This window comes from Aristolochia californica, unplaced genomic scaffold (assembly GCF_029961685.1).
Source record: "Aristolochia californica isolate CCGP_79_NKW_82.1479 unplaced genomic scaffold, dmAriCali1.0.hap1 SCAF_8, whole genome shotgun sequence".
Lineage (NCBI taxonomy): Eukaryota > Viridiplantae > Streptophyta > Magnoliopsida > Piperales > Aristolochiaceae > Aristolochia > Aristolochia californica.
Window position 1 is genome coordinate 2691624 of NW_027182279.1, and position 13832 is coordinate 2705455.

General features: G+C 39.5%; 3 protein-coding genes across 7 annotated transcripts; 1 reads left to right on the forward strand and 2 right to left on the reverse strand.

Moving 5' to 3' along the window:
• The first annotated feature begins 621 nt into the window (after nucleotides 1–621).
• Nucleotides 622–8169, forward strand: LOC137939061 (uncharacterized). 3 transcript variants are annotated; one of them, XM_068784233.1, is made up of 7 exons: nucleotides 622–1079; nucleotides 1502–2198; nucleotides 5501–5692; nucleotides 6763–6890; nucleotides 6969–7088; nucleotides 7163–7956; nucleotides 8082–8169. In XM_068784233.1, the coding sequence occupies exons 2-4, from the start codon at nucleotides 1536–1538 to the stop codon at nucleotides 6862–6864; spliced, it is 957 nt and encodes a 318-aa protein (XP_068640334.1). In that variant the 5' UTR covers nucleotides 622–1079; nucleotides 1502–1535; the 3' UTR covers nucleotides 6865–6890; nucleotides 6969–7088; nucleotides 7163–7956; nucleotides 8082–8169. The 3 variants fall into 3 exon arrangements, with proteins under 3 accessions (XP_068640334.1, XP_068640333.1, XP_068640335.1); XM_068784232.1 differs by having other exon boundaries at nucleotides 7190–7956; XM_068784234.1 differs by having other exon boundaries at nucleotides 6801–6890; nucleotides 7190–7956.
• A 231-nt stretch (nucleotides 8170–8400) lies between these two features.
• Nucleotides 8401–10040, reverse strand: LOC137939060 (serine/threonine protein phosphatase 2A 57 kDa regulatory subunit B' beta isoform-like). The gene is made up of 2 exons (XM_068784230.1): nucleotides 8886–10040; nucleotides 8401–8757 (listed from the first exon to the last, which is right to left on the reverse strand). Exons 1-2 carry the CDS (start codon nucleotides 9912–9914, stop codon nucleotides 8419–8421), a joined length of 1368 nt encoding a protein of 455 aa, XP_068640331.1. The 5' UTR covers nucleotides 9915–10040; the 3' UTR covers nucleotides 8401–8418.
• Nucleotides 10041–11250: 1210 nt separating this feature from the next.
• Nucleotides 11251–13832, reverse strand: LOC137938991 (F-box protein At4g18380-like). 3 transcript variants are annotated; one of them, XM_068784141.1, is made up of 2 exons: nucleotides 13811–13832; nucleotides 11251–12623 (listed from the first exon to the last, which is right to left on the reverse strand). In XM_068784141.1, exon 2 carries the CDS (start codon nucleotides 12563–12565, stop codon nucleotides 11489–11491), a length of 1077 nt encoding a protein of 358 aa, XP_068640242.1. In that variant the 5' UTR covers nucleotides 12566–12623; nucleotides 13811–13832; the 3' UTR covers nucleotides 11251–11488. The 3 variants fall into 3 exon arrangements, with proteins under 3 accessions (XP_068640242.1, XP_068640243.1, XP_068640240.1); XM_068784142.1 differs by lacking the exon at nucleotides 13811–13832 and adding an exon at nucleotides 13585–13795; XM_068784139.1 differs by lacking the exon at nucleotides 13811–13832 and adding an exon at nucleotides 13480–13795.

Consider the following 13832-nt stretch of genomic DNA (forward strand, 5'->3'; position numbering starts at 1 on the left):
AAGGACGGTGACACTCCGGTCTAGTCGAAACGGAGTTCCCAAGATCCGGTCTGCGGCCCATAGATTCGGATCCTTCAGCGCCATTTACGAGTCCAATTATATTATTGAGGTCCGTTGGGACCCGATTAAAGAGTCTTGCCCACATCAAGGTCCGATTAGTAATTATTTAGATAATAATTTTAGTTCAATCCTACATAAGATGTATCGGCCCACTAAAGGCCGACACGGTTGATACGCCTGACATACATCAGAAAACCGATAAGCTCACCAATCATTAAAAAAGCAACCGGTGCAAACTGCACTTGCTAAGTCACAAGTACCCCTTGAAGATCGGGTTGTACCTGATGGCGAGTCCCATCTTGAAGCAAAAATTAATGATGACGAAGGCGAAAGTGTTAGCGAGTATTTCCGCCCTTCCTCGCTCTGCCCTACCGCATCAGCAGAAGGGCGACGCAGAGGGGGAGGGATCGGATCCTCCCTTTTCTCGTTCTCTTTTCATCCGGCGGGGAGCAAGATAAGGGAGGCAGGTTTAGCAGGCCCCCCTGCTCCCGCTTTTTTCTTCAGTTTCCTTTTTTTTTTTTTTTTTGTTTTTCAGATTGGCAGGCGGGTGGGAGGGAAGACGACGTGCCCCCCCCCTAAAAGGCGGATCTTCGGCTGACTAAAAGAAAGAGTAAATATAAGTTATTAATAATATTAAATATTAATAAACCAGCATAATTTTTCGAGCGTTTTGCTTGAAAAATCTCAAGTTTGGCATGTTTAAGTTTTAGCTCGAGCCGAGGACAAATAAGCTCCTTCCTCGGCTGATTACCGCCTCTGGGTTCGCTTCCCGACAGCTCGGGGCGACATTCACTTTCAGTCAAAACCTTATTGTACACTTCCCTGGCCAATATCTCACCGTCGGACTCGGTGGCGACTTACCCTATCTTGTCTCGCCCTCGGCGGCCCGTTACATAAGCTATTTGTGGACTCCTGTTTGCTTGTTTCGAAACCCTAAAGTTCCCGTTGCCTCTTATTCTTTCTCGCCATTGAATTGTCCGATTTAGCACGCTCTTCAGACTTCTATTCGAGCAAAGCAGGTCAATTTTTCTTTCTCCCCTTCTCATTATCATGATTTGTGAATAAAATTTTAATTTTCCACTTTGTCATTGTTCTGTTCTCTTCTTTTGTTTTTTGATTCTTACGAAGTGTATTCAACCACATCGAATGCAACTCCTAGTTCATACTCTAAGTAGAATCCGTTGAAGTTATTTTTATCGGTTGATTTTGAGAATTTAAAAAAGGTGTGGAGTTGTACATGTTAAGACGCCGGTCTCACTTTCTATCGCGGTTTCTTACATATACTGATTATGAAGAATGGTGATATAGATGGTCAAGGAGATAGAGTTTGGTTCTTTTGGCGTTTGCTGAACGGAAAGAACCAAACAAAATTTATATCTAAGATTAGATTTTCCTCTTCAGCTTCTAATTTTTGCCTTCTAATTGAATACCGGAATTCCAGACAGGTTCAGAAGATTTGTAGCCGCACTTTTACCATGGACGCTGACGTTGACCATTACGAAATCCTTGGCCTGCCTTCTGGGGAAGAAGGCATGAAACTTACTCTCAAGGAGATTGAAAAGGCATATCGAACAAAAGCTCGCCAAATTCATCCAGACAAAAACTTGAATGATCCACTCGCCAAATCGAAATTCCAGCAGCTCCAATCCTCCTTCCAGATCCTTAAAAGTGAGACTGCAAGAAAGGCTTTTGATGATCTCATCCGTGCAAAACTTGAGCGTGTGCGCCGTGATTATCATTTGGACGCCAAGCGGCGGAAAATGGTATCTGATTTGGAAGCTCGTGAGCAGGCATCTTTTGTTCCAGATCCACAGGAGAAATTGAGGAAACAAGAGGAGGAAGCTAAGAAGAAATTTCAGAAAGAAATTGCAAAAATCAGGGAGATGCTTGCAAAGAAAAGGACAGATGCGGTGAAAGTTGGGCTGGAGGAGAAGGAAAAAGAGGGCACAAGTAGTGGGCTCGCTCTGAATAAAGAGAAGATTTTAAAGGTTTCATGGGAAAAGGGTGGGGAAGAGTATGACTCAACGAGGTTATGGGAATTATTTGGGAAATTTGGAGAGGTTGAAGATGTGGTAATCCGGACAGGGGCCAAAAAGAAAAGGTCTGCTCTAGTTGTCATGGCATCAAAAGAAGCTGCGGTAAGTTGTTTTTTTTTTGCTTTCCTTGCTGAATAATATCCAAGTTCAATGTTCTATTCCAGTATTTTCTGTTCTATGCAGATATTGAAATTTTGACTTCATTAAAGAATAAATCATTGCCCCAAGTTGACGTGTGAAATTAGTGGGTGTAATTTGCTATCCTACCTGATTGAACTTAAAATATCTTCAAATCAGACGCTAGACGCCTTTGCTTTTATCTTGATCTGAAAGAAATTCCTTGACAGGCTAGTGAACAAACTACGAGTTGCTAGGTCCATTACTAGTTTGGTCCTCTTATATTTATTACCTCATCTATTTCTTGTCTGTACCTCATCTTTTAGTCAAAAACCTTCTACTTGGCACAGAAAGTCTCTGTCAGACACGTTCAAACCATCTCAAAGGGTTCTTTCTTATTTGCTCGCCTGCATTTTTTCTATTGAATCTCTAATATTTTAATTTATGAGTTCTCCTTTTTAGTTTGACATAGATCTACCACAATATTGGTATGCGGCTTTTCTATACCTCCTACTTTTCTCTTTGTTAAGATTCCTGGCCTCCTTTTGCTGATATCACAAAGGAAATTATTTCAGCTGGTATAATTTTATCATAAATGTTTGCAGCTGTTTGCAAGTTTTGGTTCAAAATTCCTTCTCTTTCTTGAGCTTCCTCAACTATTTTCTTTGCAAATTGAATTTCTGGGAAGTTTAGTTGCTGTCAGAAGTGTCTAGGACATGCTTTAATCTCTTAGAAATCTCTGCCATCTTGTGATCTGTAATATATTGAGTGTTCTGCTTTGTATTATTTAACTTGGTAGTAGACCAAGAGATGTCTCCACAATGGGTGGGCATGGGTCAGTTCGGGGACGGATTTCCCAAAACCTGAACCCATCCTTAAACCTTGATCCCAAACTCAAACCTGAAAAAAAAAACCGAACGTCCCAACCCATCCACACCCCGTCCCCCCACCCCAACCCTCCATTATTGATCAATCCCCAGCCCATCCCCGCCCAGTCCTTAAGATAATAGCTCATTTAAAATTTTTATAAACCTGTAAAAACTATAGTTTTGTTTAAAAACTTACAAAAATCTCAATTCACCACAAAAATCCTATTACAAGTTTATACCCCTAAGAAAATTATAAAATTACATCTTTGTATAATAAAATATGTGTCATTTATATATTTTTAAAGGCCATTACACGTATAAAATCCTGCGAGTTGGGTTTGGCACGGGTTTGGTTCGGGGAAACCTGAAACCCAATGGTTTTTTTTTCCTAGCTCCATCCCCGACCCATGAGGTGAAATCTAATACTCATCCCTGGGTTTTCAGGTTGGGTCTGGTCTGGCCGACCTCTGCTTCTTTTTCCTGAATTATGGTTAATGTACTGTGAAGTAGGAATATATCTCAGATTTTTAAGAGAGATAAGGACTTTCTGGAAGCAACTACTCTAGCAGTTACTTGGTATGTTTAGCGTAACCATGATGAATGTCTTGTTGAAGACATCTAAAGAAGTCATGTTGTTGATCATGAATGCTTGATGAATTAGGTGTTGAAAAGATATTGCCTCAAGATTGAGTAGGAATATATTAAATTTGTAGGTGTCTCCTCTGAAACAAGTAAAGAAAAGTTCCCTTTTCCATAAAAAAGAAAAAAAGTAAAGTAAAGCTCCTTGGAAGTGGCAATTTGCTGTAGGAGATTGAAACCTTGCTTCTTATCTTGAAAGGTATTAGATGACATCCTTTGGGAGAAAATTGATAACAAATTGTTGGACATCCTGATGTTGTTTTTTTATAATCTGTCTGTATCTTTTCCAATCGCGTCATCTCTCATGTTGTTTCTATTATATTTTTTTGTACGTATGCACTGTTGGTAGTGGTTAATTTGTGTGGTAGCTACATTACTGTCAGATAAAAGTTGTTTCATGTCTTAATGTTGTAGAATTGCAAGATTAAGAGGATTAAAGAGGAAGAAAGGAGGAAAATCGAGAGACTAAGGAGAGGGAGAAGCAGCTTTGAAGAGCTGCGATGAATTCAGGGCTGAAAAGATCGAGCCCTCTTTATCCCATTCACTTATGTGAGTTTTACATGAAAGGACCATTCTGCTCCTTATTACAAAAATATGTATAACTTCAGAAATACATATCAGAATTAAATGAAACTTGAAATATAAAGTCGTGATAAGTCGTCTAGCTTGCTGTAGCCACATGAGACCAATATGAGATTGTGAAATTACGAGAATTCCCCAATACCAGTATTCTAACGAATGTCACATGTGATTGTGTTTGAAATAGAGTTTAATTAAGTACCTGAATAAGTCTGTAAGTTTTATGAAAGAAACACCTTTATGTTCAAAATAGTGCACTAATTTGTGCATGAGAGAAAGGAGGCTGGACTCAACCTTGACTGCACCCTACTTTTTTTTCTTAGGAAAGTCACATTATTTATGAGGATGCCTTTTATTTATTCTATTATGGCAATGCCATTATCTCAATTTTGTTATTAAAAGTTGGTAATGTTAAGGAATAGGCTCACATAGATTAGTGAGTACAAAGATCTTGAGTTTATTAGCTGGAAAAGAGGTTTCCTAAGTTTGCTAGTCATTTTAGGATGGGCTTTGGACCCAACTTAACATGGTATCAGACCGGGTATTCATATGTGGGCCTACACCTAAATTATCCACTTGTAGAGCCACAAAAGAGGGCCTACATCTAACTATCCACTTGTAGAGCCACAAAAGAGGACCTACACCTAAACTATCCACTTGAAGAGCTACAAAAGAGGGCCTATATCTAAATTATCCACTTGTAGAGCCACAAAAGAGGGCCTACACGTGAGAGGGAGTGTTAAGGATTAGTCCCACATAGATTAGTGAGTAAAACAAATCTTGAGTTTATTAGCTGGAAAAGAGGTTTCCTAACTTGGCTAGTCATTTTGGGATGGGCCTTAGACCCAACTTAACAAGTAAAATAAAGAAAATTTTCAAAACCATATTAATCATGAATGTATGGGATACGAAGTATTATAGAATAAGAACATATCAAGTTTCAAGTCATTAAATTCGAATTTAATGGTTAATTAAATATTGGGTACACCAAGCTTAGATGGACTAGGGTCCATATGAATATAATTTGTTTGAAATTGCCTTTCTATTTTTTTTTTTTTATGAAATTGCCTTTCTATTCTTGTGCATAATTCCTTGTGATTAAATGAATGCCGTTTGAAGTTTAAATCCAAGATCAGCACAGATAGCTTTCTGGTTGTTGTTTTACTTGGCAGAGAATAACTGTGGCATGTCATTTGCCAGGTTGCTGCAACACATAAAATGTGTGGCAAGCTGTCAAACCCTTTGCTTGTGCTTCCTCTTGAACCCTCTTCAGCTGATGTGCCAAGCATCTCTCGTACAATAAATGCTGCAGCAGATCCTCCAAATCTGGACCATCTTGTTGGTGCTGGTTATCAGAAAAATGAAGATTCCATACTGGAGAAGCTCCGAAAGGTTTTTGAAATGCTCTTGGAACCATTTATTTGTGTATTTCATTTCTTTTGGAAATCTTAGTACTTGTAGATTGCTGAGTTCCTGTCATTTTGTCTGTGATAAAAAATGGTCATGATAAATTATCGTTTTCAATTATTCTCTTGCAGTTTTGTACTGGCCTTGCAAAAAGTTCATCTTATTTCCTTTTAAACTGTTTCTAGTGATTGAGAAATTTGTGCCTTCATGACATTGCTTTAGTTCTGTTTAGAAACTCATCACATGTTTGTACTTTGCTATTGATGATTCCATACTGGAGAAGCTCCGAAAGGTTTTTGCAATGCTCTTGGAACCATTTATTTGTGTATTTCATTTCATTTGGAAATCTTAGTACTTGTAGATTGCTGAACTCCTGTCATATTGTCTGTGATAAAAAATGGATATGATAAATTATCGTTTTCAATTATTCTCTCGTAGTTTTGTACTGGCCTTGCAAAAAGTTCATCTTATTTCCTTTTAAACTGTTTCTAGTGATCGAGAAATTTGTGCCTTCATGACATTGCTTTAGTTTTGTTTAGAAACTCATCGCATGCTTGTACCTTGCTATTGATGATTCCATACTGGTGAAGCTCCGAAAGGTTTTTGCAATGCTCTTGGAACCATTTATTTGTGTATTTCATTTCTTTTGAAAATCTTAGTACTTGTAGATTGCTGAGTTCCTGTCATTTTGTCTGTGATAAAAAATGGTCATGATAAATTATCGTTTTCAATTATTCTCTTGTAGTTTTGTACTGGCCTTGCAAAAAGTTCATCTTATTTCCTTTTAAACTGTTTCTAGTGATTGAGAAATTTGTGCCTTCATGACATTGCTTTAGTTCTGTTTAGAAACTCATCACATGTTTGTACCTTGCTATTGATGAGCTTCAGAATTGTAGGGATTATTGAATGTGTCCATTTGTCACATTGATATGTTTCAACTCTCGCTCATTAATTTGTTTTTTTAAGTATTTCTTAAGTGTTTTTGATTGATACAAATTATTTTGGTTCTTATTCCTTTTTTCGTATAAATGACTATTATTCACTGGAAGTTTTAGATTGACTTGAAAAGAAAACAACCATTCTTGTCCAATAGGCTGCGGAAAGGCAGAAAGAAGCAAGCGAAGCATCAAAGACGGCTGTTTGAAGGCCAGACTTAGCTCATTGTTTTTCATTTGTAAACCAGGTATTGCTGCAGTCAATAGATTTTTTCCTTCAGAATCATCATTGAATTGATTAAGCTTAAGAACTAGTTATTGTCCAGGTTCTGATTCATGGTCAGAGTTTCCAAAAAAATATAAAATCCAGGTCCATGTGGTGCAACATCGTGGCCAAAAGAATCAAATCAAAATGTTTCCAAAAAGGATTTACTGTAGTATTAATGGTAGGTTACCAGTGATCTACTTTTGTACCATATCTTCTATATATTTTGGTCTTCACTTTTGAAGATGAAAAAAGAATTGTTTTTCATTGAATATTCTGCAGGTCTTGTACAAGGAAAACTAGTGCTACAAGGAAATCAAACCCAAAAGCATTTTGGAGACATTCATGGTAAAATTTGCTATGCCAATGCAGAAAATTGGGGAAATATGACAGTGAAGAGCTGGGAGATGGTTCAGATAGTGCTCCATACCGGAAAAGTCATCTGCGTCACAATCAATCCCTGGAGAAGGCTTGAAAAATGGTGATGATCTTCTGTGTTGTATCATGTTTTTGTGAATGAATCGAATTGAAGAAGAGCCTGACAATTTCCAGTGGCTTTCAACGGGTTAATTGCAAAAACGTTCTGGCTAAAAAGGATTCACTTGCCAGTCGTATCTTCGTACAGCTGCACCATGGGAGCGGGGGTAGCTTTTCCTGTGATAATTGAAATCCAACTATTTCATTGTTTTGAGATTCCCCATGATGCATACCTGGTTCATCGTATCTCAGTATAAAACTTTGGAATAGCGTAATGTGGATCTTACATGAAGAGACAATCTTGGTTGCCTGACTGAAGTAGTGAACCAAGAACTAAAAAGGAGAATTTATGTTTAAGATTGGGCGAGTGGAGACTCTTTAGCCCCAGTTTGTTGGTTGGTGTCTCAAGTAAGAAGGCAAAAGATGACCTCGAGTTCTCTGATTGGAAGGAGAGTTCTGGTCCTAAGGTTTACCTGGATGAATAAAAATGTGTTTTCATGCAAGAGAAGTGCAGTTTCTGCATAAAAAAAAATTGTGAGGTAGCTGGATGTGGACTCAGGCATGGGTTACAGGTAGATATTCTAACTCTAAAGATACATAAGATTATTGTATTTGGATATCATGGAAGCTAGTTCAAGTTTTCTTGACAGGGTACAACTGGACAAGAGTATCTTATCTCCAACCATTACTTGTGCAGAAAGTGCACACATCCTCTTCATCCTATCGAGGATTTGAATCTTGGACGGGGAGGTGGCTTTTCCATCTGACCAAGAGGCGATTCATTGGTCTACGAAATCCTTAAAACCATGGGAGTTGTTAAATGAATAAAACATTTTTAATATGGGATGAAAGGGTCTCATTTACGGTACTAGTCCTGTCACTGCAAGCAAATCCGATACTAGGTAAAGCCTTACCCTTCGCTTTGATCTTCAGTCGGATTTTTTTTTTTTTTTTTTTGTCCTTGCTGTACAAGGTACCTTCCACTTCTTTGAGGGTCTACCTTGCAAAATTATAAATCCTTTTCACCGATCTTATTAATTAGATACAGGTGTACTACATGAATGCGAAGCTAACTGGGTATTAGCTGCAGCCATTTCTAGTCTTTCCCACATCAATTTTCTCTTCTCCTCCTCTTGATCGGTAGCAGATGCTCGGAGATTGATCTCTTGGAGGCATTTGGAGTAGAGGACAGGCTCCATATCTTCCAGCACCGACTTGACATCTAATGTTAGTTGCCTGATGGCTTTGCTCCAGTGCCAATTCAGGTTCTTCTCAAGGGCTTCCACTATTGCTGGAAGTACCTTCTCCATAGCCACTGATGTCATTCTAACAAAATGCCCATTGTTCCATACATACAATGCCCGCTCTGCCACCTGAACAAAATTACTGAGTTTGTATTAGATTAGAATGCTCAACAATATGAGAATTGAGACCCAGAAGGGATAGAAACAAATTAGGAATTTTGATCTTTAAACAGCACAGAGATCTGATAGGGACTCACCTGGGCATTCCAACTGGTCATGCATCGGGCAATTTGTGAACAAATAGGTATTGCAAATCTGACAAACTCTTCAGGATCAATATACTCAATCAACTCCTCCATCTCCCCTATAATCAAGACCTCTTTCTGCCAATTCGCGATAGGCCAATATCTCAGAATCCCCTTAGCCACTACCCCGCCAAGCGAAGGCTCTTTGTGCACGAACTGCGTCACACAGTAAGCCAACTGCCTATAGTAAGTCAGGATCCCTTTGGGCTTGTGCAGGGGAATGAGAACCCTCATCAAGAACTGCCTGTGTTCTTCCTTTAGCGGAAGAGTAAATCCGTTGATGATACTTCCCCATATCTCAAGCAGTTCTCCGATCCCACAATGGCGTTGTGTGTCGTAAACGAAGCGGAGAAACACATCGCTCATGGATTTCCTCATGAAGGAGCGGTAGAACGCACATTTGGAATATATACGGTGGTAGATGTTCTTCAGGGCGTCTCTTTCTTGTCTGTCTTCGCTGTTGAATAAATTCAGGAGGTTGAGAAGGAAGGGTTGGTCGATGTGAGTTCGGAGTATTTGGGGCTCGATACTCAGAACGAGCCTGTTGAGGATGTCGTAGACGAGGACGAGGTGGGGCCAAGCAGGGCTATACAAAGAATAGAGCTCTTCTTCGTCCAAAAGTCCCGACGGGATGGAAGCGCTGAAGGGGGGAGGAAGAGGGCGGAAGAGATTGTCGGCGAGCATGGAGAAGAGCGGCGACAAGATTTGATCTTCTAATGGTTTCCTTGATGATCTGATGACGGAGAGGACCTGATTGAGCTTGTGTCTCTTCAGCGCTTGCTGAGCCGGGGACTCTTCTGGGTCTGTGAAGGTGAAAACGAAGGAACAGATGGAGATCATCGAGAGAAGTTCTTCCATTTCCGAATCGTGAGAAGGGCTCTCGCAGTCGCCATTGGCGATCGCGTCCAAGTCGAAGAGGTACTGGAGGGTGGTCGATTTCTTCTTCGCAGAGGCCTTCGGTGCTTTCCTCTGAGCACCCATTTGTTCCCCCAGTCTCTTCTTCTTCTTCTTCAACCTAGGATTCCCAAGACTGCAGAAACCGAAACACTCAGAACAGACGATCGAAAGAGAGAAGAAAGAGAGGGGTCTGGTCCAGTGTGGCCTGCTTTCAAGTACTTCGTGGCTGGACACGGAAATAAAAAACAAAAGGAGAGCGATATTCTCATGGAGAGCAATCTAGTGAATATCGACGAAAGAAAAATAAATGAGCGTTTGGTGACGAGGATGTCCTTTTTTACATGCACGTTTCAGGCTCTCCCAATGTTTTACTCTCTTGACTGCTTGCTGCTTTCCTGTTCTTCGTTTTCTTCTTCTCCATTAACGTCTTGTCATAACGGATTCGGTGGTTTCAGAGTCCGATTTTCCCGTTTAATTTTTCTACGACATCGATAAACGATAAACTATGGAGCGTGCTGACCAATGATAAGATTCCAGTGCAATGGCGGTTGGGGAGGACAAAAGGCCTTGTAAGACCTATCCGAGGACAAACGCTCTAAGGGGTCGCTTCTGATACGCATTTTTGGAGCATTGAAGTTTATATAGTGAGTTTAGATTTGCTATTACACGTAATAATAATGAGCTAATTCCCACTAATCATATGCAAAGTATAAATGAAACCCATTTATAAATGAAACATGGGTTTCACTTACCTTCTTCATGTGATTGTGTGACCCTATTTAAAACAGATTCTATTGGTGGTATATGACATTTAGATGACCTTATTTTGGAATTAAGTTTGTTTTACATTCATATCAATTGATGACATTTCCGTTGAATTAATCGAAGGCTTGGTAAAAAATATATATATTTATATATTGGAAGCACTTAAACCCCAATCTGTTATGTAACAAAGAAACATGGTTCTTCATTGTCAGGATTTCTTTGGTCGGGATCTCTTCTGACTTTGTTGATCCGAAGGAACTTCTACTTTTTGGCCTGGCTTATTATGTCCATTTAGTGTAAATATCATTTATAGTTTAACTGACCCACTTTATGATACCCCCAGTACTAAAATTACCTCCGAATTGAAGGCCAAAGCTTTTAGATCAGAGAAGCAAATTGACGAGGACAATCGGATTCCTCCTACAAGGTCCTGTATTGTGTCCTAAAAAGGGATCTTCATGGCCAGCATTAATGAGCCAGGTAAAACCTGAGGTAAAAAATTCATTTACTACTCACCAAATCTAATAACATTTTTGGGGTGACATTAAATGACCTAAAAATTCCCACAACCATCTGTACTCTGCACTTAATATCTCATTTCAAGTCTGTACTAAACAAACACAAAAAAAAAAAAAGTAAATTTAGGTAACAATACTTCAGAGTAGATAATATATAAGCTTATAAACAAACACAAAATAGTTATCACTGTACATATAAGCAAGAAAAGAATGCGCCCACGAGCAGGGTCACATCATTCAAACAACTCAGGCATCTCTCTTTAAAAAACATAGTTGCTCATTGATGCTCAGTGGGGTCTCGCTCTAACTACCAATTTAGCAAAACCATCAAGGGTGAATGCGGATGCTGCAGAACCCAGAGCAAGCATTCATCTCCTAGAAACCATTCATCTCCAATAAGTAAGTTCTTCGCTTTGCTAAGGCTTTTACAGCTGTCTTGAATGGACCGTCAAATGCCCCTGAAACAAATGACTCGACCTCCTTCCGACTGCTTCCACATCCCTCCCCTGATGGCTTAATTGCCACCAGAGTTGCTCCTTGCATTCCCATCCCCTCTGGAAGCTCCAAATATGGAGCATATCTTAATTTCATATTTGAAGCAGGAACCTGTGTCCTACTGGACGAAGCTGATGCCGCCAATGGTTTCTCCCTGAACTCTCTTAACTGATCTACCCCCATACTCAATGTCCCCTGCCCATCTGCATCTGTCAGAATCAAACTCTCCAAGGTTTGATGATCCTTAATTATAGGCCTCAACAAATAATGCCGTGTTGAGGCAGCAATCAGGGAACTAATAGTCCAAACAACCCGCAATTTCAACCCTCCATTTGTGTAAAAAGATTCAGGTATGCTACCATTATCCTCTGCTGCTTCCTGGTCAGCTGCAGGCTTCTTTTCTATTTGAGTCCCACCCAAAATAACACAATTTTGAAGCGTGCTGCCAAACTCAGCCTTCCATTTTAGTAGAACACCATCTTCAGTCCCAACATCTCCAGCTGGCAATTCGATTCTGAGATTCTGGACGTGCTTAAAATTTTTTAGGACCTGTTCAGGAGTGTGGTGAGAGAGCTGGGGGAGGAGAGCTTTGTTCACATTATTGCCGTTGCGAAGCTGATGGAAGGGTTTGAGGAAGGTGAAGAACATGAGCTTTAGGAGGTGGGATAAGAGGTTCCGTGGTTTCTGTGAAGATGAGTCAAGACTCTCATCACAGTCTCCATCAAGAGAGACCACACGGTCAATCTTTACGAAAACATCCTGGACAAGTGGGACTAGCGAGTAGAAGCGCTTGGTGACAACAGCACAGCGACCAAGTGAACGTACATCTGCAAGTTTGTTGAATATCAGGAGGACAATGGAGTCAGGGATTCGATCAAATTGATCTGTAACATCATAATTCAAAGACCGGTCAAGAGCAAGAGAAGGGTCAGCATGGATTCGTGATCTGCACTGCATTTTGTATGTCAGTTCCTGTTTCAAAAATGGAAGTCCAAGGTCCTTTTGCAAATTAGACCTGTAAAAAAAACATTTTGTAATCTGTAAGTGGAAGCACTACAAGATAGCCCAGCTGAGGATAGCAGAGCACAACAACGAGTAAAGAGGAAAAAACAAGCAACTGAAAAATAAAGCACACATCCAAATCGAAGACTAACAAAACATGGCACAGGAGAAGCTCACAGACCTAAGCCGCTGAAATTTTTCAACAAAAAGAGAAAAGCTTATCCAGGCAAGACAAATAAATGAAGAGGAACACAATTCACGATAAAAATCAACTATATTCCATATAGAAAGCTACAAGAAACTGAAGTAGGTAGAAGAAAAGGACCTCGAACATATAGCAATTCAAGGTTCAAAACGACTACCTCACGAAATATCCGTGGATACCAAAATTTCTTTATACTATTTAAAACGCACTGATTTTATAATTGTGCTACTAGAGTAGTAACATTTAAACAGACAATTATTTCAAAAAACTGTTTCATTCTTGAATATTACAGCTTCCACTAAGCGAAAAATGATGATTTCAAATACCTAAAAAAAAAGGTTAAACTCTCATTCAGCAATACTGTAATCAAGAGTTCAAGAACCTAAAAAATCACAATAATTCTTCTCTCTTCATTTAGCCATTGACTGTTGATTGATACAACCCCAAAAACCCAACGGAAACCCCAAAAAGCAGAAAAATTCCACAAACTAATCAACACCATTCCGGACTCGAACACAAACAACCACAAGAAAAGTTTTTTTTTTAAAACGAAAAGAAATAACTAAAAAGACACAATAGCGGCAACAACAACCAATCGATAAGATTAAGAGATCACTTAAAACCAAAACCAAAAACAAAAAACAGAAGAGAAAATCCAACCGACCTCAAGAAGTCAAAATTTCCTCCAAATCAGTAAATCTTCACAACTTTCTTCCAAAAATAATCAAGCCTGATTCCATAAAAAATGACACAAAGTTCATCGACACACCAATCTCTCTTCGAGAATCACCACATCCGCTCCAAAACCCATCAAACAACCTCAGAGCAAACAAAACGAAAGCAACGATCTTAAATTACAGAGACAAACTTCAAACCAAAGCAGAGCCCTGAGAGAATTCGAGGTAGAGTCTGCCGTCAAAGATGGAAGAGGGAGACATTTGGAGATTAGGGCACCGAGGTTCAGACAGAAAAGAGAAAAGGCGAACAGAGCTTACTTTTTCGTTATGACTCTCTCCC

Bases quoted from the DNA above. Each gene is read 5' to 3' on its own strand.
- LOC137939061 (XM_068784233.1), top strand. From the start codon at position 1,536: ATGGACGCTGACGTTGACCATTACGAAATCCTTGGCCTGCCTTCTGGG. The intron at 2,199-5,500 runs GTAAGTTGTTTT...GTCATTTGCCAG, and splicing joins TGGCATCAAAAGAAGCTGCG to GTTGCTGCAACACATAAAAT. The intron at 5,693-6,762 runs GTTTTTGAAATG...TGGAAGTTTTAG, and splicing joins TACTGGAGAAGCTCCGAAAG to ATTGACTTGAAAAGAAAACA.
- LOC137939060 (XM_068784230.1), bottom strand. From the start codon at position 9,914: ATGGGTGCTCAGAGGAAAGCACCGAAGGCCTCTGCGAAGAAGAAATCG. The intron at 8,758-8,885 runs GTGAGTCCCTAT...AATTTTGTTCAG, and splicing joins TGACCAGTTGGAATGCCCAG to GTGGCAGAGCGGGCATTGTA.
- LOC137938991 (XM_068784141.1), bottom strand. From the start codon at position 12,565: ATGCAGTGCAGATCACGAATCCATGCTGACCCTTCTCTTGCTCTTGAC.